General features: G+C 53.5%; 1 protein-coding gene across 12 annotated transcripts in view; it reads right to left on the bottom strand.

Annotated features, from left to right (window-relative positions):
* Positions 1 to 19,961: 19,961 nt before the first annotated feature.
* The window catches only part of LOC135974911 (uncharacterized), a 31,417-nt gene continuing 24,542 nt past the window's right edge, over positions 19,962 to 26,836 (bottom strand). For 3 of the 12 annotated variants that reach the window (XM_065564179.1, XM_065564180.1, XM_065564178.1), the window contains 4 exons: positions 25,832 to 25,999; positions 23,868 to 24,166; positions 22,451 to 22,492; positions 19,962 to 21,638 (listed from right to left, as the gene is read on the bottom strand). In XM_065564179.1, the coding sequence (XP_065420251.1) occupies positions 21,597 to 21,638; positions 22,451 to 22,492; positions 23,868 to 24,166; positions 25,832 to 25,955 (507 nt within the window). In that variant the 5' untranslated portion in view covers positions 25,956 to 25,999 and the 3' untranslated portion in view covers positions 19,962 to 21,596. The other 9 variants (XM_065564175.1, XM_065564177.1, XM_065564176.1 and 6 more) reach the window with 4 other exon arrangements.

Here is a 26,836-nt window from a genome sequence, read left to right as displayed (position 1 = left end):
TACCTTCCTATTGGCTCTTTTGGTCAGGTGCCCACTTCCCCCCCCCTTTATCTGGGGGGACTTTTTAACGCTTTACCAGTAAAGCAAGTAAAGAACAGCTACCCAGAGGGATTTTACAGCTAACTGGCTGGCTGTCCATCAAAGGGAACTACACCCCCACTTTGTTTATCACAGTGTGTGACAAAGTCTGTGTGACACAGACCGTGTGTGGTTATCGGCTTTCAGGAGGCCCATGGGCTGCAGGGAGCTGTCTCCTGCAGAGTTGTTTGGTGTGTTACTGCTCTGGGTGTTTGTGGGTGAGTAAAGAACCCTTCGTAGGGCGATGCTGCTTCCAGTTATGCATCTCAACTCTGTGCTTTAGCTCACGAGCAGAGATGCAAACCTACGGCCATCGGAGCAGACTCAAGATAGGAAACATACACCAGGACCAGGCCGCCGCGGCACCTGCATATAAAGTAAGAGGGGCACGAAAGCTGTTGCAAGCCTGGCTCCTGAAACTAAACCAGCAAGGTCCTTAATGGTGTCTCGCTAGCCACAAGTTCTCTTTTGTCTGGGCTTGCTGAGGCCACCTGGGCTAAGCCACAAAGTGTTTACGCAGGGTGTCATTTAAAATATCAGTAGGCTTCAGATTGAACACCACATTGGCAAGGAGGACATCATGTCTCTGAACTATGGGGGCAGGAGACAATATTCTTCCTCTGGATGATGTTACTTCTCGCCAGAGACTCAGATCCAGCTGTTATCTTCCCCTAGAGCGGATGCCACATAGAAATGCAGGGGAAAATCCAGGCAGGGTGACCTCGGTTTATTTTTGTCACTGCCCCAGCTGAGATCAGGGCCCCATTGTTCCAAGGTTGCACACAGACATGGTGTAAATTGCCCCAGTCTGAACACACGAAGGATTCCTCGCCTCACTTTACAGATGGAGGGAACTGAAGCCTGGAGAGATTAAGTGATTTACCCCAGATCATAGATGGACTCTAGAACAGAGCTGGGCATTGATCCAAGTGGCTTCACTATAAAGCCAGCCTCTCTCTCTCCCCGAGCTTCTCTTACTCCCTTTGCTTTCGCCCACCCTTTGGATGAGCTCTGCTTTGGGACGGGCTGCCAGAAGGCTCTGCAAAGAGACGAGAAGGAGCAGAGGTTTCTCAGGGAGAGTCGGATCACGAGCAGGGGCGGCTCTAGGCACCAGCAAAGCAAGCACGTTCTTGGGGCAGCCCATTTGCAGGGGCGGCAGGGATCCAGCCTGGGCGCTGAGAACCAACAGGGGGCCCTGGGAGCTGTAGTTCCTTGGTGAGCTCCCTGCCTATAGAGCCAGCCCTGGAGCAGGGAAAGAACTACATTTCCCAGCATTCCCTTGGCCACTACCAACAGGAAAGAGGGGGAGGGAGTGAGGAAGCTGAGACCTCATGCTGCAGCCTGCTGTGAATGGAGAGCTGCACGGGGAAGGGCAGGGAGACCATATTTTAACATTCAAAAAACAGGACACTCCACGGGGAGGGAGGGTAGCCCCACCCTGCCCCCATCCACCCCCTCCGACTGCCCCCCACAGAAACCCCAACCCATCCAACCCCCCTGCTCCCTGATCACCCCCTCCTGGGACCCCTGCCCCTAACTGCCCCCCAGGATCCCACCCACTATCTAAGCCCCACTGGTCCTTGTCCCCAACTGCCCCCTCCTGAGACCCCCCCCCCCCAACTTCCCCCTAGGACCCCACCCCCTACCTGTCCCCTGACAAACCCCTGGGACTCCCCTGCCTATCCAACTGCTGCCTGTCCCCTGAGTGCCCCCCCGAACCTCCGCCCCATCCAACCCCCCCTGCTCCCTGTCCCTTGACTGCCCCCTGGAACCCTCTACCCCTTCTCCAACCTCCCAGCCCCCTTACCGTGCCACTCAGACCAGCGTGTCTGGCTTCTCGCAGGCCAGTCACGCTGCTGCATACATGCTGCCGTGCTCCCCTGTGGAGCCACAGCGCCCCCCTGCCCCGCACCTGCCTTCCAGATTTGAACACCTCAAAATTCAGGAGTGCTCAAGCTCAGTTTGGGCAGCTGTTACTTCATTTCTCCCAAATCAAATCTACTGATCCACTGGAACTTGCTGTAGAAAAAGTAGAATAAATTGAGCAAGAAATGCTTCCCAGTGGTTATTAGGACTGGAATTGCTATTTTCAACAGCCATTGCTTTTTGTTTGTTTAAAAGGAAGACAGTGATATTGCATTGGCAAATTCCCCATAGAAAGAAAGAATGGAACAAAAGAATAATAAAGGCACCTCAACTTTTCCTCATTTATGGAAGACAGTCTTATAATAGGCATCCAGATATCCTCCAGTCACACAAGCTGAAAATTGTTTCACTTTACTGCAGTTCTGTAACCATATGGAACCAATCCTGTCTGTGTTCTGTGCACATCCCAAATTCCTGCTGAATGACCTGCCCTGGGAGCGAGTTACCAGTGACCCAGGGCTGCAGCGGAAGGAGGGTGCAGTTGGGGGGGGGGGGGAGAGAAGAGAGAAGAGCCCAGGGCTGGGGCAGCAGGTGGTGTGTGGGGGGGACAATGGTGGGGGAGTGCGGGATCCCAGGGCTGGGGCAGTAGGGGGGTGCGGTGAGGAGCCCAGGGCTGGGACCGGGGGCAGCCAAAAATTTTTTTGCTTGGGGCGGCAAAAAACCTAGAGCCGGCCCTGATCACGAGGAGGGAACAACAGTGAACGACTCCACAGTCATGTTGTTAGGCTCCTGGCGTGTCTCGGACAGGAGGGGGCGGTCTTGTTCTGGAAGAGCGCAAGGTTGCCCTGTCTAGCGCAATGCAGGGCTCTGGGGCTGCTTGGGGCCACACAGCGCTGCAGGGGAGAGCGGGGCAGATGTGGCGTTAGATATGCGGATCATGAAACCCTTTAATTCTTTCTGCCCAAGCTCTCCGTGCTGCACGGGAGGCACAACACAAGTGGAGGGAATGCAGCGAGGCAGGGGCGGACCACACAGGCCAGCAGGGCCCATGCCTGGGGGCCCCGGCCAATTTGGGGGCCCTGGAAAAATCTCCCCCAGCAAGGCCCCGGGGCTGCAGTGGTGGCACAGAGCTCCTCAGGTCTCAGGGGCCTCAGAGGGGTGGGGGGAGGGGAGGGAAGATGGAAAGGAGTGAGTGGGGGTGGGGCTGCAGGGAAGGGGCAGAATGGGGCAGGCCTGTGAGTGGAATGGGGGTGGGGCCCCGGGGAATGTAGTGGGGGAAGTGGGTGGAGTCAGACAGATGGGGCGGAACAGGGTGGGACCACAGGAGGAAGGCCCAGAACTGGGGCAGGATTGACAGGTGGAAGGCGTGGGACGGGACCACGGTTCCAGTGTTGGGCGCCCCCTGCCCCCCCCCCCCCCACTTGCTTCAGCCCACAGCCCCAGGAGACCTTAACCTGTCTCTGAGCAAGGTGTCCTGACCCATAAAAAAAAACAATGGCTGGACACAGCTTCATATGCAGCTGGGGACTCATTGGAAGATTTTCATCCCTGAGTTGAAAGGGAAAGTTCACACCCTCCAGCACCCCACACCAAGGATTAAACTGAGACACAGAGTCCAGCAGGCAGAATTTACCCACCACTGTCAGCGCTATCTGAGCCAGGCACTTTCCATCGCTGTCTTGAAATACACAATTCCCATCAGCCCCTTGGCTCATGTTCTCCACCACAAAGATGCCATGGGAGACCGAGATTTTCTCCTTGAAGTCGCTGCTGAACTTTGTCGGGACCCCTTTAACGAAGCTGTAGACAGGATCCCATTTCGAAGTCGACCTGTTCTGCTTGCAGAGATCCAGGGTGGTTTCTGCTGTGGTAAGTGAGATGTTCACCAAGCCCCCTTTGGAGACAGATCTGGACATGTGGACAATCTCCAGGGCCTAGACAGAAAAGCAAACACAGAGTTTGGATGGCTTGGGCGAAACAGAAACTGCCTGTAGGGGGTTGGGGCAGAAGGAATGTTGATGAGAACACGGTAGAGCAGACAGGGCACTGAACCGGGACTCAGGACCCCTGGGTTCCCATCACTGTTCTGGGAGGGGAGCAGGGTCTAGTGGGTTAGATCAGGGGGGCTCTGTGGACCAGAGGCGCCAACTCCATGGGTGCTCCGGGGTTGAAGCACCCACAGAAAAAAAAATAGTGGGTGCTCAGCACCTTCCAGCCATAGCTGATAGGTAGAGTGACCAATCAGCTGTTTGGCAGCTGAGGGAGGCACTTAGGGGAGGGCAGAAAGCAGTGAGTGGTGGGCGTGGGTCTCAGAGGAGGGGTTGGAGCGGGGCAGGAAAAGGCAGAGCAAGGGCAGGGCCTCAAGGGGAGGGGGTGGAGTGGGGGTGGGAAGGGGTGGAGCAAGGGGGGGCCCTTGGTGGAGGGGGTGGAGCAGGGCAGGAAGAGGCGGAGCAAGGGTGGGGTCTCGGGGGAAGGGGCAGAGTGGGGGCGGGGCTTCAGGGTGGAGCAGAAGTGGAGCACTCCCGGGGGAAAATAAAAGTCAGCACCTGTGCTGTGGACTCAAAGGATCGGCATTGTACCGGGCTTCCTCCTTACTTGGCGCCTTATCCGGACATCGGATACCAGAGACGCTGAGCAGCAAACCCCTGGGGACTGTCATCCGGAAGTGCCCTGCCTGTGCGACCCCGTGCACGGGAGCCTTAGCAGGAGATGAGAGCTGGAGTCCTTCAACTGGATAAACCGATCCTGGGACAGGAGAACAAGAAAAATCCCGTTGGAAGAAAGAAAGAGCACGAAAGGTTGGATGGAGAGAGACTGAACATAGAAATTGGACGTCTTACCGGAGAGAGCGAAACTCACAGAAAGCAAGCCAAGTTCCTGGGGGCCTTTAGTGGCGAAATGTTGATTGTAATGCAGATGATCAAGAAAATATAAAAGTATCATTTCCAGCTATGGGAAATAGAGGAACTCTATTTTTATGCCAGGGTAAATAAGATCAGAATCCAGCCCCGGCCCCATGGATTGCAATGGGGTCACTCGGGGTTTACCGCGGGGGTCACAGAGTTAAGAATCCAGCCCTGACCCCCACTGACTGCCGCAGGGGTCGTGCTGGGTTCTATGTGTGGGATGGTTGAAAATTTTCCCTGATAACTATCTTTCAAGGGAAAAATGGATTTTTATCATAATATATTTTTGCGGTGTTTACTTGTCCTGCAAAATTTTGACTTTTAATTCAGAAAAGCAAAATATTTTCAGTTGCAAAAACAGATCCCCCCCCACCCTGCATTTTTGGGATTTTCCATGGTGGGTGTGTGTGTGTGTGTGAGAGAGAGAAAATGGGGGAAAGGGAAGCCATTTCCTGACCAGTTCTAATTTACATCCTTGATACAGTCCTGTTTTAAAACTCCCAAGCCATGGGGATGGGGGCATCTGAGAAAGAAGTTGGAAAAGAAATCTATTAACGATGTCACAGCCGTTCCCCGTTCAATTACAGGCAGAGAAAGCTTCCAATCCATATCTGAGTCAGCCAAGGAGTCTTTCGGTAAAACCAGGAAAGATCAGATATTCATGATGCTTTGAGATCTCCGGCTGGAAAGCACTAAGTAAGAGCTAGGTACGCTTATTAGCTTCAGTAACACCTGCTGAGGATCCGGCCACTGGATTTGTCCTGGCTGCTTGCGCCATCCCGTAATCAGAGGTAGATTAAGGTCACCTGGGGCCCTGGGCTGGAGCAAGTGTGCGGGGTCCCGGCCCCAGAATCATGGCCCCGCCCCATCCCTTCCACCTGTGGCCCTGTCCCCGTTCTGCCCCACTCAGTTCCTTCCTGGCAGCCCTGTCCCCACTCCACTCATGGCCCCAGCACATCACGCCCCTTTCCCTGTGGCCCCACCCCCCACTCACTCCTTTATGCCCCACCCTGCCCCCCACTATGGGCCAAAGACCAGAGAATCCTGCAGCCTTGGGGCTGTGGCGGGGGGAGATTTTTTCTGGAGTCTCTGGGCACGGGCCCCATGGGCCCATATGGTAATCTGCCACTGCCCTTCCTCTGCACTGTGCTTCCACCCCATGGCTCCCCATTTCCAGCTCCATACTTCACTACCTCCCAAGTGGTTCCCCCTAAGCTGCTTGCCTCACCCTCTTCTTATGCCTGGCCCAGCTCAGGGGGGATGGAGGAGAGAAAATGAGTGTGGGACAGAGGATCGGGGTCATTCGGTGATGGGTCCCTTACCTATGGGTAGCACAGATGCTGGTGGTACATCCAGATCCAGAGAGCTCCCTTGATTTTAATGTTCTGTGTTTGAACTGGGAAGCTGAAAAGGGGCAGCTCTTTGGCTGCAAAGATCAATGAATGTGGAAGAGGAAACTTCTCGTGTGAGACTCTGTACTTCCCCATGGCCAACGTCAGCCGGAGATTCATAGATTCCTAGGTCAGAAGAGACCACTGTGATCATTGGACATCTCAGAATTAATTGCTGTTTGAACTAAAGCAGATCTTTTTAAAAGACACCCAATCTTGATTTTAAAAATGACCAGTGCTGGAGAATCCACCCTAACTCCTGGGGAAATGGCTCCAATGTTTAATTACCCTCACTGTTAAAAATGTACACCTTACTTCCAGTCTGAATTTGTCTAGCTTCAACTTCCAGCCCTTGAATCTCGCTAGATCTTTCTCTGTGTAGCGGATCGGACTCACCCCTGCGGCACCTCCTGCTGGTCTCTTCCAGGAATTAGCTCTTCCAGCCCAGAGCACCCTCTGCAGGCCGTTGATCCACCTGTCCTCTGGCCCCCATGTCCCTCCCTGGACCCCAGTGCCCTTTTGTCTGGGGTGCTACCCCCTGGCAGTAACCCCTCTGTCTTAGGGTCTCCCCTCCCCAGTGAACCCCCACCCACTATCCCCACCTTGCCTCAGAATAAGGCCACTACCAGTCACCAACTAGCCCCCACGCCCTGGGGCAGGCTGCAGTATAGGCCACTCATCACAGGCAAGGTTGGGTTTGGACCTGCTGCCTTGACCTACCCCTGGGCTGTCCTCTGCAACCCTCAGTACCCCTTGGCCTTCTGCTAGGCCACAGCCTGAGACATTCCAGGCTGGAGCTCCTCAGCCTTTCCCCAGCCCTGCTCCACTCAGGTACCCTGTCTCAGCTCCCTGCAGCCAAGCCCTTCTCCTTCTGAACACAGAGAGAGACTGCTTGGCCTCTGGCTCACAGCCTCTTATATAGGGCCAGCTGAGGCCTGATTGGGGCGTGGCCCCGCTGCAGCTACTTCCCCAATCAGCCTAGTAGCTTTTCCTTTGCCCCAGCCCTCTGCCAGGGCTGTTTAAAGCCCTTCCGGGCAGGAGCAGGGGACTACCCCACTACACTCTGCTAGACTGATTAGCAAATATTTGTCCCCTATATAAGTACTTATAGCCTGGGATCACATCACCCCAACCCTTCTCTTTGTTAACTTCATCCTATCTCTGTGACGTGCACTGGGGTTGAGGTAACTTCATGCATCCCACTAAATAACCGCCAGTAGTGGGGGAATGCTTTTAATAGTAGGGGTGCTAGAAGCCAGCCCCCTTACCCCTGTCCCTACCCCCCTCCAGCTAGGACCGGGAGCAGCGCCGGGTCTCCAGGAGTGGGGACCCTGACAGGGGTAATGGGGCTGAGGCTGGGAGCGGGCATGGGGCTGGCGGCCGGGACCCTCAGGTGTGGTACTGGGAGCTCACGTGGGGAGCCAGAAGCGGAGGTGCGGGGCCGGCAGCTGGGACCCACGGCTGGGACTCCCAGGTGTGGGACCAGAAGCAGAGGCACAGGGCCGGTGGCTGGGACCCTCAGGCGTGGGGCGGGGACCCAGGGTGCGGGGCTGGAAGCGGAGACCCACATAAAACATGGGGGTGCTGCAGCACTCCCCGCACCCCTAGTTCCCGTGCCTATGATAACAGTGCCTACCAGGAGAAGAGCACAGATTGAGGGGATCCATCCTGAAACCACTAGCTTTACAGCAGGAGGGTGGTGTGGTATGGGGTGGGGGGTTGTGCCTTTAAGGGCTGAGCTTTCCAGACCAGGAATCTGGGAAGCACTTCTTGCTATCAGGGTGGACTCCAAGAAAGGAGCCACTTTGTACCCCACTAGTTTTAGTAAATGTTACCAGGAGACCATTTTAAAAAAATAGGTGGAAATCTCTAGTTATGCAACAATAGAAACAGATCTGATGTATCTGCCAAGCTGGGAACGACCATTCCCATCTGCCCCCTCGCTGCTGACCTGTGACCCTCCGGAAGAGCCTAAGATCCCCATCAGAACAAAAGGGAGATGAAGGGGGCACCACAGAACCCATAAATACATTAATTACTTGGGACGTGGTGAGGGAACAAAATGGGGGAACTGGACAGGGATGCCGAGCCGAGAACCCCAGACAACACCTGCTGCTTTGTAAATGTAAGCGGGGGAATGGTTCCGCTATTGTGGGGAACGTTCCTGGCTTCTGCACTACCCCGGTGAAGTGGGCTAGTGGAAGGATCTGAGTCCTCGCTCACACTCCCTTTACCCAGAGGCCTCCCTGCCCTCGAGGGCTCCCCTTCCACTCTCCTGTCTGGCAGAGTCCTTGTAACTCCAACAAGGCTGGGCCCAGGATTCCTGGGGGGCTCGACCCCCAACCCTGCGGTGGTCACCCAGGACAGGGGCTAGGGTGTCCCCTCTCTGGGGTACTCTCTCTGCACTGGGCACCTCCCTGACCCACTGATCATTTCATACAATTTAAAGCAAATACAAGTTGTTTAATTAGCAATTAATTTAAATAAAAGAATTAGGAAAAATGGGAAAGGTTAAAGGAAAACACATCACCCCGCTCTGTGGCCGGGAACATCACAACCAGTGTCTCTGGAACGTCAGGGCAGGTCACAGTCTGTGCCTTGTAGGTCCCAGGCTCCTTCTCAGGCCCTGGCTGTGCTGCAGAGACGCTGCGGGTTGGACACTTGCTCTGGCGGTGGCCACACGCTCTCAGGCTCTAGGTGGCAGGACCCTTCTTCCCAGCATTGCCCCTGCCTGGTCGGGGTTACAATCCCCCTCCAAGTCTGGCCTGCAGAGCCTCTTGGCTGAGATGTCTCCCTGTGCTGGGCCTGCTGCCCAGGGTCCCCCTCGCACTGCCCAGCTGCTCCCCGCACCCTGCTCCGGACGGCTCCAGCCCCGGCTCCAGCCCCAGCCCCAGCCCCAGCTCCACTCGGCCTCAGCACGGCTGCTGCTGCTGCTCCTCTGCCGTCAGCTCCCTGGCTGCTTGTCTGGCCCCTCTGGCTCCGGTTGCTGCAGCTCTGCTCCCAGGGCAGCTCTGCTCTCTCTGGGCTGTGCTCTGGCTTTGGGGCTGCAGCTCTGCTCCCAGCAGCTCAGCTCGGGCCCCTGCTCTCTCCTTAGCTCTGCCCCACTCTGCCTGACCCAGGCCATTCCAGTTCACACGGAGGAGGACGGGAACCCCTCCTGACTCCCTGATTAGCTGCCTGCCCTGTCAATCAGGCTGATCTGGAGCATTGGCCTCTCCCCATTGTTCCCGGGGCCTGTCAGTCTCAGGCTCCTGATTTCCCACCGCCCCCTCCCCTTTTAGCGCTGGGAGCTAGCCAACCAAAACACCCCCACTGAGTGTTAGTAAGGGGGCAACAGTCCTCTTACATAAAGCCACATCAGTGGCTGCTGCTCAGAGGAGCTCTATCCAGATGTGTGCCTGGATCAGGGAGTGAGAAAGACCCCACCCTCACAGAGAACCTCCCTGTCAATTCCCGCTTCTCCCTCCTGGCCTGTTTGAAACCCAAGGCAGTGGGAGGAGCCCACCAGAACTCAAGGCCCGCCCCTTTCGGTGAGGGAGGAGCTACGGGCCATAGGAGACGACTGCTTATGTGGGACAAAGTACCAGGGCCAGGACCTACAGTAGAGGCTGGGTGGGCATTTCCCTTGGGGTGGGGTTTGCAGGCTTCCCTGTGCTGGGGAGAAGGAATGGATCGGGGGGGGGGGGTGAGCAGGTGGGCTGCAAGCCAAGGACAGAGGCTCCTGACAAAAGAAGAAGAGGAAAAAGGAAGGGCCGGGTCACTAAGGAGCTAAGATGGAATATTTTGATTGTGGGTTTAATCGTTTGAAGTTTAACTCCGGAAAGGATCCGCTTTTTGTCCTATAAGGCTTGTTTCCACTTGGGAATGTACTGAAATAACGACTCCAGAATGATGATTCTGGAATAGCTGATTCGATAGCATCCCCCGTGAAGAGGCTTTTATTCTGGAGCAAGAGGGTCCATACGAGGGTTAATAGCAAAAGAACTATTCCGGAATACCATATGGGTACATTTCCAAGTGTCGACAAGCCCTTAGCAGGTGGGTTAAGGCCTAACAGCGCTGGGAGCGGAGAGAACCATCTGAAGGGAAACTGAGGCAGCGAGTAGGCCTGAAGCCAGCTGGGATAGGTCCCTCTGACAGGTTCCTTAAAGGAAAGTGGGAGTAAATAATTGATGAGAGGCAACTCAGGAGACCTGGCTCCTTTTCCTGGCTCTGTCACTGGCCTGCTGGGTGACGGTGGGTAAGTCACAGCCACGATCCATGCCTCAGTTTCCCCACCTGTGACTGGGGATAATGATACTGATTTCCTTTGTAAAGCGCTTTGAGATCTACTGGTGAAAAATGCTAGATACGAGCTAGGGGTTATTAATTATCATTATTGTTGTCTTGCTAAGGAAAAACTTCATTTAAACAACAGCTTTGGATTGTGAACATGAAATAAACTATGACACAGTCATTCATAGTGACTGATGTCAGGCACTCACCCCGAACAATCACCCAAATAAATCAACAAACCATCGGATTGTGAAAGTAACAGAGTCACAGTCTCAAAATAGGTCTCAAAATAAAATACACAGTCAATGACAGCAAAACACCATGCTGGAATTAGTCATTGGGATTAATTAGGCAATACCCTGAAAGAGAAAAATGAGTCATAATTACCCCACATTATTGACCAAAAAAGAGGAGGAATATGTAGGTGCAGGGGTAGGAACTGAAACTACTTTGAACTCCCTTTTTGAGGTCATTTGCAAGTTAATGATGTCTCAACAGAGACTGAGATTTTCAGTGTGACTGAGGGCTTTGCAAATCAAATTCCTATTGATTTTGCTAATCCAAATCCTCCCCCAGATGATTTTGAACCTCTCTGCTAAAATCTCTCTGAACATAACCACAATGAATGAAGAGCGCGGTGGCAGGCAATGGACCAGCTGCTGCTAAGAGCACTTGCAAATATTTCCTACTTTGATCCTGAAAAGAAAAGGTATTGTGGGTGAAAGCCACTGACGTCAACAGCAAAACTCCTGTCGGCTTGGATTTCATGAGTGTATAGAGAGTATAGGACAGTGTTTAATTTGTTTGACTGAACTGGGGAAAGGTTGAAGATCCTCTTGGTTGAGGCTTAGAGGGGAAGGTTTTTAAACTACTGGCCCGTTGATGCGATCTGCTGCGTTTCAACAGCACCAAAAAATTGCTCTTCAGAAGAATGATTTTGGTAAACTTTGGGGATAAGAGATTTCCGCCAATGATGACTTAGCACCATGATGCCGTGCGAGGCAGGGAGATCACCCCAAAACATCCTTCAGTTTGGTGGAAGAATTGTATGTCCTTCAGCACCCCCAACAAATCAAACAGTAAAAGAGAAAAAAAAATCCAAACAAACTGGATCTACCACTAGAAACAGACACAGAGAAGGGAAGCAAAGTGAAGCCAATGACCGAAACCAGCCTTTGAGTTGCAACTCCAACTGCCTGCAGATCAACTTCTATCCGTGTCTTCCATCCTGCAGACCCCTTTGTAAGCTGGAGATCCCGTATACGCCAGATCCTTGTTCGGCCTGTGTGTCCCTGACGGAGCTGAGTGTTACGACAAACCGCAGCTTGAGAACCACTCATATCAATGACTCAGAGGGAAAATGAAACAGATTATTTTTCTTCTCTTTGTGAGATACCTGGTTAGGTTTTTAAGGTGCTCCTCCAAAGGGGCCTAAGTTTTCACCAGAATTTTTACAAAGACATTGCAGACACCGTGGCTTCTTCCCATCTACCTGGAACCCAGGAGGTGGAGTTTCTCCCTGATGTGGACCTTGCTACAGTGACCCATGTCTCTGTTGCCTCCAGATTGGCTCGACCACCAAAAGCCCACTTGCAAACGGCGTCTAGTGTTGAATACAGCAATCCACTTGGGAAGGGAGTGAAGGAAAGCATTGGGAGCGTGTGACAGCAGTGCTCCGGGTAGGGCCAGCTCTAGGTTTTTTGCTGCCCCAAGCAAAAAAAAATTTGGCCGCCCCCCCACCCCACCCCTGGGCTCTCACCCCCACCCCACCCTCCCCCCCTGCCGCCCCAGCCCTGGGCTCTTCCCCCCCACTCCACCCCACCCACACCCCCCCTGCCATCCTAGTGCTGGGCTCTCTCCCCCACCCCACCCGCTCCCCCTGCTGCCCCAGCCTTGGGCTCCCCCCCACCAGTGCTGACTCTGCCCGCTCCTCCCTCACCTCCACCCGGTCCAGCGCTGGCAGGGTCGGGGTAAGCAGCAGGGCTCCCGGGCCGCGCCTCAGCCCAGGGTCCCTCCAGCCAGGGCTCCCGCCTACAGGACCGGCCGGGACCCGGGAGGGCAGAGCCGGGGGACCGCCCGGCAGGGGGCTGAGGAGCTGGGGCAGGGCAGCCCCAGAGGGGTCGGAGCCCCGGAGAGCGGGACGCGGACCCCGCACGGCAGCGCCCCGCCCTCTATGGCCCCGCTGCTGCTGCTTCTGGCCGCCCTGCCGCAGACCCTTTGTGGCTCTGGCCGCTTCGCCCAGCCCCGGCTGTGGCGCTGTAGGGGGGCGGCCGCCTACAGGCGGCTCCATGTGCCCCGAGGGGCAGCTCCCAGCCCGAGTGTCCCCTGCACGGAGCCTGCCCGGCCCAGCCACAAGGTATGGGCGCTGCTCCCCCGCGGCGCGAACCGCGGCAGCCCCAGGGCAACGCGCTGCTGCTGCCAGGGCCGGCTCTAGGCTTTTGCCACCCGAAGCATAAAAAGGAAAAAAAAAAAAAAAAGACGGCCAGAATGCTGCCCTTGAAAATGCGCCGCCCCAAGCATGTGTTTGGTTTGCTGGTGCCTAGAGCCGGCCCTGGCTCCGGGAGATGCATTGGGTGTTGACTGGGTTTGGGGAGGAGTTGAAGATGCTGAGTTTGACCTAGAAAGGCCCAAGGCTACAGCTAGATGAACTGTTTTTGACTGAAAGCTTTTTTTTTTCCAGTGCAAAATGAAGATTCGGCAGCATCAAAATGTTTTGCCCACGGTCATGCAGGGCACCTGGGGGAGAGGATTAAACCCAAGCCTGCAGCCTAACCATGGGCTATCTTTGCTCTCTCTGGAGTACTAGTCCCTGCTCGGAGCTCTTGGGGTTAATAATAATGATAATTAACAGTAATAACAAAAATTAAACCCAGACCTAGTACCAGTACCTCGAGCCACCTCAAGGTGAAGGAGAATGGTGGAGTCATTAAGGGTGTGTCTACACTGCAATGCAAGCCCTGGGCTAGTAGAACTCGAGTTAGCAAACCCGGGGTTTGTTAACTTAGGGCTTGAGCGTCTACACTCATTTGTAACTGCAGGTTAGGAATTGTTGAACTCTGGGTTCCAACCTGGGCCTCCAGCATCTACACTGCATTCTGCGGGCCCATGTCCAGCCACCCGTATCCCAGACTTGCTAACCACCCTCCGGAAACATGGTCACTCTAGCCCTTTGTTCATGTTGCCATGTGGGAAAACTTGACTGTCCACCAAACTTGACTGTCCAGAGGACAAAGAAAATCAGCCTGTGGGATTCTTTTGGCAGACTCCCAGAGCACGAGTCCACTTGGATTGCGTCTACACGGCAAAGCAATAGGGCTTGAACCCTGGGTCCTGGTTTGACTCAGACTCGGACCTTCTATCCCTGTGGGGCCCAGAGACCTTGGACCTGAGCCCTAAGTTGGTGCTATTTGCGTGTAGAGAGAAGGTGGGTTCGGCTTGGAGCCTGAGTTCGAACCCTGAGATTACATTGCAGTGTAGACATACTTGGCTGCTGGACCAGGCCTCACTGCCACGCTAACTCATCCATTCTGCACCACGCAGGCCTTCTAATTCAGGTCTCTGACTTGAGCTGCGTCCACACTGCAAAATGAGTGGTTTGGACCTGCGTTACTGTGGGACTTGGCTCTGATCCCCCCCCCCGCTCCCTCTCGCCAGCTGAGTCTTAGAACCTGGGTCCTGACTGCTCACTGACCTGAGTCAGACTGATTTGTGTGTGGACGGAAGTGGGGCTTGGACTCAAACCTGATTCAGAGCCTGAGCTTAGTGTGCAGTGTGGACGTACAGTGAGGCACTAGCCTAGGACTTGGATGACTGAGGTTCAAGTCTTTGCTCTGACACAGATTCCCTGTGTGAACTCGGGCATGTTTCTTAGCCTTGCTCAGTTCCCCATGTGTACAATGGGGATCACAGCACTTCCCTGCTCCCCAGGGGCATTGGGAGAGGCAATACATTAAAGACAGTGAGCTGCTCACAGGCCACAGGGATGGGGGACAGATAAGTCCCTTAGATAGCAGATCTCCCCACTGCTAACCTCCTGGGAGTGATGAAAAGGAGCCATTTGCTCTAACTCGTCTGTTTCCTGTCTCTAAAATTCACCACCTCAAAAAGCGCTTACTCAAAATAGAGCAAGTTCTAATTGTTGATGAGAGAATCAGGAGCTGGGTTGTTATTTATTGCGTGGGGTGATGGGGTGGAGGTTGGACATGGGCGGTGGGTGAACGCCCTCCCCCTGTTGGGGAGGCTAGCCCGCCTGCCCCGCTCTTTCCACCCTAGGCCCTGCCCCACCGGCGGCCAGAGGAGTCCCGAGACTGACCCCCATGGCCGAAGGAACCCTGGCCCGCCTGCCCCAGCTGCGTCCACCCACCCCCTGCAGTGCCAGGCTGGCCCCAGAGCCTCACTGGGCTGGCTCCAGTGCTGCCCTGAGCCACTGACCCCCCGGGGCCGGCATGAGCACTGCGCCGGGCTGCCGGCAGGCCCGAGCTCCAGGCCACAGGCTGGAGCTGAGTGAGTCCCCGCCAGCTTGTGGGTATAGGGGGCGGGATTGTGGGCAGGGCCTCAGGGTGAAACATGGGCGGGGCCACGGCCTGGGTCAGGGGAGGCTTAGCCTGACCTGGCCTTTGATACCCGCCGCCCATGAGGTTGGAGTCAAAATCAGACTCCCCTTAAGGTGGGAAAGAAAATCCTGCTTGTACGAAATTGTGAGCCGGCATTTTGGACTCTCCCTGTTTGAGAAAGACAGGGGGAGGGCAAAGGGGGACGGCTTTTGCTTCGGAGAGCTGCTGTATTACAGGGACTGTGGTCAGGCCTGTGAGAGCGAACCTCTCTTAAGACAGGCTTAGGAAACCTCAGAGACCACCGCAGGCAAATTAGAACGGAGGCTGTGGTCGTCTGTAGTCACGCAGAGCTGAGAGACAGAAACCAAACCATTGTGCGCTGCTCGTTCCACCCAAGAACCTCGGCTTGCTTTGCAAGGGGCAGCTAATGTTAGCCCCAGATGAGTTAAATGAGGAACAGAGAGTTTCAATGACTTGCCTGAGTCAGTGGGGGAGCAGACAATAGAACCCAGGTGTCCTGACTCCATCGCTCTGATTCTAGTGTTTGTGTTTTATTGTATCTTTTCTCTCCATCTCTAACTCAGACTTAGGGGTGTATGGGGTTGTCAGGGAGGGGTAGTACCTCTGATGGGGGAGCAGCCGTACTCCTAGGAGTAGCTCATCCACTTTGGTCCCCACTTGACAACACCCAGCTCTCACTTGTGGCTCCAAGTAGCTGTCAGCATGCGACAGCGGCCACACCCCGGAGACCGTCTCGACTGGCGGGCTAAACCAGGTAAGGGTAGGCGATGAGTATGAGACTCTCGGTGAGTTAGGGCCTGTCTACCCATTGCATGCGAAGGCTGGATCCGGCTGAGTGAGGCAACCTGGTTCAACGGTCAGGAAGGCGGTGACAGCAAGCGTTGTGGAACGCTTAAGAGCACGACAAGACACGTAGGCGTCCTGGTCATCCACTGCGCCCTGCCCTATCTCCAGCCGTCTCGACTTCTGGATACAGATAGGAACTGGGAAGAGAGAGTGAGGCTGACGTCGCGCAACTCTCCCTCACTTTAATCCAATTCACCCGCAAGTCTCGATATCATATCACATCATATCACATCATATCAAGTCCTGTGGCAATGGGCGAGCGTCGAAGCAGCAGGTGTGGATACACCGGGAGCTGTAGCCGCGGACCTGCACATTTTGCCCCGATCCCTATAATGGCCCCTTCAAGGATTGAACTCACAACCCTGGGTTTAACAGTCCAATGCTCAAACCACTGAGCTATCCCTCCAGTTTTCTGTTCCCTGACTGACCAGGTTAGGCTAATGAGAACAACTGACTCCAATTAACCTGCAAAGAGTCAGGTGAGGCTGTTAAGCTAATGTGAACACCTGACTCTAAGTAAGGCCTCTCTGAGACTGTAAAAGGGCTCACTCCAGTCAGGCCGTGGGGGGGGGGGGGGGGGAGGAAAGGGGAGCCATGAGGAGAGGACGTGCGGCTGAAGGGCTGGGTAATGAAGACATCCTCAAGCCACTGGAAAGGGAGCCCTAAAGCAAGGGTGAAGAAGGCGTTGAGAGAGAGAAGCGGGAGAGCTGTGGGGAAGTGGCCCGGGGAAGTGTAACAGTTCCGGCAGTGAAAGGTCAGCTGTCAACAGCTGCTGCCTCTAGGGTCCCTGGGCCGGAACCCGGGGTAGAGAGTGGGCCCGGATTCTCCCCAACCCGCCACTACAGAAACACCTCCTGGGAGGGGAAGACAGGCCCCTGTCAGGACAGGAGGCTAAACTGTTCTTGAATAAACCCCTAGGGACAACAGAGACTGTGGGAGTTATCTCACCAACCTCCTTGCTGGCTTATGATGAAAAGGGCTCAGTAGACTGTAACCCTGGCCCTAGAGAGAGAAGGGCTACGTGGAGGGTCGCAGTGAGCCTCTGTGGCTAGCATAACCGTCTGGAAGCGCGGGACCCACAGGGCCAAGGTCAGAGCTTTGCCACACTGTGTTAATCTTTCTGAATCTCCCACTCTTCCCTTATGGGCCCAGTTGTCACAAATAGACACTTTAAGCTGAGGCACCAAATGGAAATTTGGCCAATCCACAAGAGTTGGGTTGAAGATTCCCCCACTGTTTGCCTACAGGCAAGTGTGCTGCAGTCACATGTGAATGATGCAAGACATGGAAGGACAAATCGATTCTAAGTTTAATGAAGGAAAGATGCCATGGTCATGCCTGGTGAGGCTATACCCTTACCACAGTCCTTGCATTTCACATCATCCAAGCATGGTCCTTGCAACTTGTTGCATCCATGCATGGTCCTAACATTTCACAGCATCCTTCCATCTTGCAGCGTCCATTCATGAATTTGGCCTGGTGTCAATAAAAATCTAACACTAGGCAACACTGATGAAGTACATGACTAATGGGTCAACTGACAGGTCTCAAAAAGTAGTTGGCAAAGGGGAATCATCATTCAATATGTTTTTAGGCCTGATGCGATTCAACATTTTCATCAACGATCTGGAAGGCAACCTAAAATCCTTGCTGTGACAATTTGTGGAAGACCCAAAGATTGGTGGAACGGTAATTAAAGGGCAGCTGAACAGAGCAATCTCGTTAATGTGGCTAGCTGGGCCCATTCAAACAAAATGTGCGTCAAAACTGCCCAATGCAAGATCAGACATGTAGGACCAAAGAATGGAGTTCAGACCTATGGAATGGAGGACTGTCTCCTGGAAAGCAGTGACCCAGAAAAGGACTTAGGGGTTATAATGGACAAACAGCTGAATGTGATGTCCCAGTGCGAAGCTATGGCCAAAAGGGTGACGTATAAAGACGGGAGAAGTGAGCAGGAGCTAGGAGGTGATTTTGTAGTAGTAAGATTTTCTGTTTGTATTTTATATAATTTAGAATGAAGGATAAAGAATAATAATATAGTATGTATTGAATGTATTGGTGTATGATTCGATCATATTCTGCCAGCGAGCCTTTTTGAATAGCAGAAAGGAACGGCCTAATGGGCCATCAGCCAGAATCTGTGTCTGGACTGATTTCAAGGCCAGATCCTTTCAGGGTCACCAATTTGTTGTAGGTTTAGCATTTTAAAAGAAGTAAAGGAATGCCAGGATTGGGGGGCGGGGGGTGGGGGTTGGCATTGCAATTTGCTGTTCCTGTTCAAAATGTTCTGTGTAAATTAATTGTGTTTTGTGTGTGAATGAGGAACGTGTGGGTTAAGAGATAATTGTGAAGGCCATTGCTGAACCAGATGGTCTAGGGAGGAGCTGGAGACAGACACAAGGGCGCCAGGAGGCCACAACACGCCCCTATTGAAGGAGGGCAGATTGACGACTCTAAAGGTGAGACAGGCACCTATCAATGGGGACAAGATAGCGGTGATCAAAACCAGGTGGGACAACTCCCTGAGGAACTTGATGTAAAGAATGAGAAGGACAATTTAAGAAAACAAGCACTCATCAAACAACAATTGATTACAGCATGACGGTGCAAAACTCATTGGTCCCAGTGAAGGAAAATCACTATAGAAACAGGGGGCCTTGCCATGAAACTTTGGGTTCATCCTGCCAAGACTTCCCCAGAGCATTGTGTCGCGACCGACGGAACCCGGCTCCTCCCTACCCGAGATCAACCTAGCTGGCCACTAGATTGATCCGGACTCTGGACTGGTAACTATAACATCGACTGGTGGGACAGTGTGTGTGTGTGTGTGTGTGTGGTGTGATTGAATGCATATGCTAAAAGTTGTATCTTCAATAAATGCGGCGTATTGCCTTTTCCCCTGAAAAAGATCCCGTGTGCTTCTTGTAAGCATAACACTCCAAGGTCCTCCAATGCGCAGCAAGGAGACCCCATGGCATTTGTTTTAAAATAGGAATCCCTAAGAGCTGGTAATTTGCCCCAGATATGTGAGGATGAAAGGATAGAGATTGATGCAAAATGTTGTAATGAATCAGTGTGTATGTGTAGGGGTGGGAAAGGGAGCAGATCTACTGTGTGTGTGTGTGTGTCCAGGGTGGGATCAGATTTCCTGTGTGTTATTGCCCCCTGCTGGGGGAAATCAACCTGCTTCTGTGTGTGCGTTACTGTCCCCTGTTGGGCAGACTTAGACCTGCTGCGTGTGTGCACACACCCAGACTTACTTTGTCCGTGTGTGTATGTGTGTGTTACTGCCCTCTGCTGGGGGAAATTGGACCTGCTGTGTGTGTGTTACTGCCCCCTGCTGGAGGAAATCAGCCCTAGTGTGTGTGTGCATGTCCAGATTTAGTCTGTGTGTGTATATGTTTGTGTTACTGCCCTCTGCTGGGGGAAATTGGACCTGCTTGTGTGTGCCATCTGCAGTTACTCTGTGTCTGTTACTGTTCCCTGCTCGAAGGAAGCAGACCTGGTGTGTGTGTGTGTGTGTGTGTGTGTAATTACTAACATAATTAGTGTTAACTCTACCACCCTCTAGTCCAGAGGTTCCCAAAGTGGGCGATACCGCCCCCTGGGGGGCGCTGGAACGATCCAGGGGGGCAGTAGTAGCCTCGGGTGCAATTGGGGGGCGTTGAATAAAAATAAGGGGGCGGTGGAAGCATAAAGAAAGAATATAAGAAAATTTTGAAAAACCGTTCGTACATGTTTCATCTGTTGTGTAACATAGAGTTAAAGTTGTAGCGATTACTTTATTTTCCAAATAAATTCACAAATTATAACCGATCAGGTGTCAAGTCCGCCAACAGCTCTTAACAAGCAAGTGTTGGCAGGCGAGCGTGTCGCGCATTGTCGGGAAGTCCAGCATGCATCGGCAGGAATATGTGCGTGTAATGACTTGTTTACAATACGATACTATAAATAGGCGACATGTATGAAATCTAATTTAGATTGTTTCTGAATTGTGTAAAAAGCAGTTAACAATAGTGCAATAAGTATTTAAATTTTTTTATTCATATTCAATACCTTCGATCTTTACGGATTACGGATCACATACAAAGCAAATTGTATTATTGTTGTTTCAATAAAACAGCAATTTACACGTGAGTATTTTTATACATTTTCTTACATATCTACCGTACGTTTCTGTGTCTCTAGTGCTTACTAATAATAAAATCGTAGCAGGCTTGTGTCGGTACAGTACTATTTGAAGTGTACAGTCAATATATTTGTCATATTTTTTATTACAATATTAACGAAAACGGGAATGAAATCGTAAAAAAAATGTTAACTATTAACATTTATTTATATCTATCGAATCATCTGTGTTAATTGGTAAATAAGGCGTGTGTTAATAAGGAACAATTATTTAAATAAGGGCAAACTAAATTAAAACTATTAACTGATTTTTAATTGCATCTTGATTATTTTTTAATTAATTATTTCTTGATAAATTTAGTTTGATATTTGACAGTTTAATATCAAATACATATATCTAATGCTGAGCAAAGAACAAAACCCAGTTTATTAGTTTCATTAGTATTTTAGTTTGGTTGTCTTTTGCCATCTTACGCAAAAACCACTGTATACCTGATGTCGTGGGCGATATTCTAATAACACATCTTTCTTTACTATATTGTAGGACGTAGGTAGAAATATAGATACATAAAAGAACACAAATTTGTCACTGCATCTTTCTGTTTGTTCGCTTAAAGAAGGTAGATTTCCAGGGGGGGCGCTGAGTAATTTTTTTTCTGAAAAGGGGGCGGTAGGCCAAATAAGTTTGGGAACCTCTGCTCTAGTCTAATGAACAGAATAGGAACCTGCAAAAAGTGCATCTTCGCTACTACTGCGTAGCTGCTAATGGCTCTGAGAGATTCTCCAGGCTCCAGGGGTCAGTTCTCCAGTAACAGGCCTCCTTCCCCCAGGGTTGCTATGAAGCGCTGAGCGGCCGGTGGATCAATATAGCCCTGACCTCCAGGGCTTTCTTACAATACGTTTTTTTTTTAAAGGACTCTCAGTCATCAATGTCCCCACTATTTTTTTCCATCCATGTGCAGAATACATTGTGTTATGTGCACCAAGGCATCTGTGGATGTGCTGATGTGCACCACCAGTAGACACAAAAAACCTAGATATGATATATCTATATTTTAAAAATTACCAGATGGATAATTAGTCCGGCCAGGACACGTTCGGCATTTTAGAACTCACTGCTCAAAGAATTAAAGGGAAGTGTAAGAGAGAAATAAAAATGATGAAATGCACAGAGCCCTCAAAACATTAAAATAGCACCCATTGAAAGAATAAAATTACGGAGAATATACGTGCATTGCAGGAAGTACCAAGTAGTAATAACAACAATAATATACGTTTGTGCTGGGAGGTGAGTGTGAAAGGGACTCTGTGTGGGTGTGCATGACAGAGTGTGTGTGAAACAGACCGTGTGGTTATCAGCTTTCAGGAGGCCAACGGGCTGCAGGGAGCTGCAGTTGTTTGGTTACTGCTCTGGGTGTTTGTGGGTGAGTAAAGAACTCTTCGTAGGGTGATGCTGCTTCCATTACGCTTCTCACGTCTGTGCTTTAGCTCACAAGCAGAGATGCAAACCTACGGCCATCGGAGCAGACTCAAGATAGGAAACATACACCAGTACCAGGCCGCCGCGGCACCTGCATATAAAGGAAGAAGAGCACAAGGGCTGTTGCAAGCCTGACTCCTGAAACTAAACCTGCAAGGTCCTTAATGGGTGTCTAGCTAGCCACAAGTTCTCTCTTTTGTCTGGGCTTGCTGAGGCCACCTGGGCTAAGCCACAAAGTGTTTACCCAGGGTGTCATTTAGATTGTCATCAGTAGGCTTCAGAGTGAACACTGCATTGGCAAGGAGGAGATCATGTCTCTTGGAACTATGGGGGCAGGAGACAATATTCTTCCTCTAGATGATGTTACTTCTTGCCAGAGACTCAGGTGCAGCTGTTATCTTCCCCTAGAGTGGATGCCACATATGAATGCAGGGGAAAATCCAGGCGGGGTGACCTTGGTTTATTTTTAGCTTTGGACAATTCTCTCACACTGTATGCGATAGTCCCCTGCCCCAGCTCAGATCAGGGCCCCGTTCTGCCAGGCGCTGCACAGACACAGGGAGAGACAGTCCCTGCCCCAGCCTAGATCAGGGCCCCATTGTGCCAGGCACCGCACAGACACACAGCGAGAGACAGTCCCTGCCCCCGCTGAGATCAGGCTGCACACAGACATGGTGTCAATTGCCCCAGTCTGAACAGATAAAGGAAGGATTCCTCTCCTCACTTTACAGCTGGAGGGAACTGCAGCCTAGAGAGATTGAGAGATTTACCCCAGATCATAGAAGGCACCTATAACAGAGCTGGGCATGACCCAAGTGCCTTCATTACAAAGCCAGCCTTTCTCTGCCCCGATCCCTTCCTCCCTCCCTCCCTCCCGAACCTACTCAGTTAGCTTTCACTCACCCTTTTGATGAGCACTGCTTTGGGACGGGCTGCCAGAAGAGCCTGGAAGGAGACAAGAAGGAGCAGAGGTGTCTCAGGGAGTGTCCGATCACGAGGCGCCGGAGCGATCCCACTGACTAAGCCTGAACGACTCCCCAGTCAGTTCATTGGGCCCCCGACCTGTCTCGGACGCTCTTGTTCTGGATGATCAGAAGGTTGCCCTGCCTAGCGCAGTGCATGGCTCTGGGGCTGCTCGGGGCCACACAGCACTGCAGGGGAGAGCGGGGCAGATGTGGCGTTAGGTGGGCAGAAAGAATTAAAGGGTTTCATGATCCGCACAAGCTCTCCGGGCTGCACGGGAGGCACAACACAAGTGGAGGGAATGCAGCAAGGCAGCGGCGGATTGCCTCATGGGCTAACAGGGCCTGTGCCCAGGAGCCCCGGCCAATATGGGGCCCCTGGAAAAATCTCCCTCCACCATTGAGGTTCCGGGGCTGGAAGATCTCTCACTTCACACCACAACACTGGGGGTGTGGTGGGGGCACAGAGCTCCTCAGGTCTCGGGGCCACAGTGTGGGTGTGGGAGATCTGGGAAGGAGTGAGTTGGGGGGGTAGGGCCTCGAGGAAGGGGCAGGGCTGTGGGAGGAACAGAGATGGAGCCATGGGGAATAGGGTGGGGCAGTGGGTGGGGCCGCAAATTGAAGGGGCAGGATGGGGTGGGGGCAGTGGGCAGGGCCACAGGAGAGGGGAGGGATGACGTGGCCGCAGGTAGAATGGGATGGGGCAGTGGGCGGGGTCACAGGTGGAAGGGGGTGGGGCAGTGGGTGGGGCCACTGGCAGAAGGGGTAGAAGGGGGAGGGATGGCAGGCGGAAGAGGTGGGAGGGGTGGGGCAGTGGGCGGGGCTGCAAATGGAAGGGGCGGGATGGGGCAGGGCTGTGGATGGAGCTGCAAGTGAAAGGGGCGGGATGGGTGGGGCAGTGAGCGAAGCTGCAAGTGGAAGGGGCGGGATGTGGTGGGGCTGTGGACGGGGCTGCAAGTGAAAGGGGTGGGATGGGTGGGGCAGTGGGTGGGGCTTCAGGTAGAAGGTACGGGGCAGGGGCAGGATGGCAAGCGGAAGCGGTGGGACGGGCTGCCAGAAGAGCCTGGAAGGAGACAAGAAGGAGCAGAGGTGTCTCAGGGCGCGTCCGATCACGAGGCGCCGGAGCGATCCCACTGACTAAGCATGATTCCAGTGCTGGGATCCCCCCACTTACTCCAGCCCAGGGCCCCAGGAGACCTTAATCGGTGTCTGAGCAATGGCCGGACACAGTTTCATATGCAGCTGGGGGCTCATTGGAAGATTTTCATCCCCTAGTTGAAAGGGAAAATTCACACCCTCCAGCACCCACACCAAGGATTAAACTGGGACACAGAGTCCCACAGGCAGAACTTACACACCACTGTCAGTGCTATCTGAGCCAGGCACTTTTCACTGGTGTCTTGAAACACATAATTCCCATCAGCCCCTTGGCTCACGTTCTCCACCACGAAGGTGCCATTGGAGACCGAGACTTGCTCCTGGAAGCCGCTGTTGAGCTTTGTCTGGTTCCCCTTAACGAAGCTGCTGACAGCATCCCATTTCGCAGTCGACCTGTTCAGCTTGCAGAGATCCAGGGTGGTTTCTGATGTCTTAAGTGAGATGCTCACCGAGCCCCCTTTGGCGACAGATCTGAACACATAGGAGCAATCTCCAGGGCCTAGATGGAACAGCGAACACAGAGTTTGGGTTGCTTGGAGGAAGCCTGGGACGGCGCAGAAACGGCCTGTTGGGAGTTGGGGGCAGCAGGAACATAGATGAGAACACGGTAGAACCGACAGGGCCCTGAACCGGGACTCAGGACTCCTGGGTTCTCTCCCTGGCTCTGGGAGGGGAGCGGGGGCTAGTGGCTTAGAGCAGGGGGGCTGGGAGCCAGGGGTCCTGGGTTCTCTCCCTGGCTCTGGGAGGGGAGTGGGGACTGGGAGTCAGGGGTCCTGGGTTCTCTCCCTGGCTCTGGGAGGGGAGCGGGGGCTAGTGGGTTAGAGCAGGGGGGCTGGGAGTCAGGGGTCCTGGGTTCTCTCCCTGGCTCTGGGAGGGGAGCGGGGGCCAGTGGGTTAGAGCAGGGGGGCTGTGAGTCAGGGGTCCTGGGTTCTCTCCCTGGCTCTGGGAGGGGAGCGGGGGCTAGTGGGTTAGAGCAGGGGGGTTGCGAGTCAGGGGTCCTGGGTTCTCTCCCTGGCTCTGGGAGGGGAATGGGGGCTGGGAATCAGGTGTTCTGGGTTCTCTCCCTGGCTCTGGGAGGGGAGCGGGGGCTAATGGGTTAGAGCAGGGGGGCTGCGAGTCAGGGGTCCTGGGTTCTCTCCCTGGCTCTGGGAGGGGAGCGGGGGCTAGTGGGTTAGAGCAGGGGGGCTGGGAGTCAGGGGTCCTGGGTTCTCTCCCTGGCTCTGGGAGGGGAGCGGGGGCTAGTGGCTTAGAGCAGGGGGGCTGGGAGCCAGGGGTCCTGGGTTCTCTCCCTGGCTCTGGGAGGGGAGCGGGGGCCAGTGGGTTAGAGCAGGGGGGCTGCGAGTCAGGGGTCCTGGGTTCTCTCCCTGGCTCTGGGAGGGGAGCGGGGGCTAATGGGTTAGAGCAGGGGGGCTGGGAGTCAGGTGTTCTGGGTTCTCTCCCTGGCTCTGGGAGGGGAGCGGGGGCTAATGGGTTAGAGCAGGGGGGCTGCGAGTCAGGGGTCCTGGGTTCTCTCCCTGGCTCTGGGAGGGGAGCGGGGGCTAGTGGGTTAGAGCAGGGGGGCTGGGAGTCAGGGGTCCTGGGTTCTCTCCCTGGCTCTGGGAGGGGAGCGGGGGCTAGTGGGTTAGAGCAGCGGGGCTGGGAGTCAGGGGTCCTGGGTTCTCTCCCTGGCTCTGGGAGGGGAGCGGGGGCTAGTGGGTTAGAGCAGGGAGGCTGGGAGTCAGGGGTCCTGCGCTCTGTGGACTCTAGGTGCTGACTTTGTGGATGCTCCAGGGCTGAAACACCCACAGGAAAAAATCAGCCACAGTTGATAGGTGGGGCCGCAGATCAGCTCTTTGGTGGCTGGGGGAGGCACTTGGGGGAGGGCAGAAAGCTGTGAGCGGTGGCGGGGGTCTCGAGGGAGGGGTTGGAGTGGGGGCAGGAAGAGGCAGAGTGAGGGCAGGGCCTCAGGGGGAGGGAGCGGAAGGGGTGGAGCGAGGGTGGGCCCTTGGTGGAGTGGGTGGAGCAGGGCATGAAGAGGCGGAGCAAAGGCGGGGCCTCAGGGGAAGGGGCAAAGTGGGAGTGGGGTCTTGGAGTGGAGCAGGGTGGAACACCCCCAGGGAAAATAAAAGTCAGCGCCTGTGCTGTGGACTCAAGGGATCGGCGTTGTACCGGGCTTCCTCCTTACTTGGCACATTATCCGGACATCGGATATCAGAGACCGTGCTGTAAATCAGCACGCTGAGCAGCAAAGCCCTGGGGACTGTCATCCGGAAGTGCCCCGCCCGTGCGACCCCGTGCACGGGAGCCATAGCAGGGGATGAGAGCTGGAGTCCTTCACCTGGATAAGCCGATCCTGGGACAGGAGAACAACAGATATGTGGACAGAGTTGGCTTTAGGTTGCAAATTTAGCAAATACTCACCAGCAACCACACATCACTGAACAAAACCACTGACCCAGGAACCTATCCTTGTAACAAACCCCGATGCCAACTCTGTCCACATATCTATTCAAGTGACATCATCATAGGACCTAATCACATCAGCCATACCATCAGGGGCTCGTTCACCTGCACATCTACCAATGTGATATATGCCATCATGTGCCAGCAATGCCCCTCTGCCATGTACATTGGCCAAACCGGACAGTCTCTACGCAAAAGAATTAATGGACACAAATCTGACATCAGGAATCATAATACTCAAAAACCAGTGGGAGAACACTTTAACCTGTCTGGCCATTCACTGACAGACCTGCGGGTGGCTATCTTACAACAGAAAAACTTCAAAAACAGACTCCAACGAGAGACTGCTGAGCTGGAATTGATATGCAAACTAGACACAATCAACTCAGGATTGAATAAGGACTGGGAATGGCTGAGCCATTACAAACATTGAATCTATCTCCCCATGTAAGTATTCTCACACTTCTTATCAAACTGTCTGTACTGGGCTATCTTGATTATCACTTCAAAAGTTTTTTTCTCTTACTTAATTGGCCTCTCAGAGTTGGTAAGACAACTCCCACCTCACCTTTGAGACTAACAGAAGTATTGGGAGCATAAGCTTTCGTGGGTAAGAATCTCACTTCTTCAGATGCAAGTCTTGCATCTGAAGAAGTGAGGTTCTTACCCACGGAAGCTTATGCTCCCAATACTTCTGTTAGTCTCAAAGGTGCCACAGGACCCTCTG

This window comes from Chrysemys picta, chromosome 12 (assembly GCF_011386835.1).
Source record: "Chrysemys picta bellii isolate R12L10 chromosome 12, ASM1138683v2, whole genome shotgun sequence".
Taxonomy (NCBI): Eukaryota; Metazoa; Chordata; order Testudines; family Emydidae; genus Chrysemys; species Chrysemys picta.
Note: the sequence above shows the minus strand (reverse complement) of the source record. Positions and strands in the feature narration are given on the sequence as shown.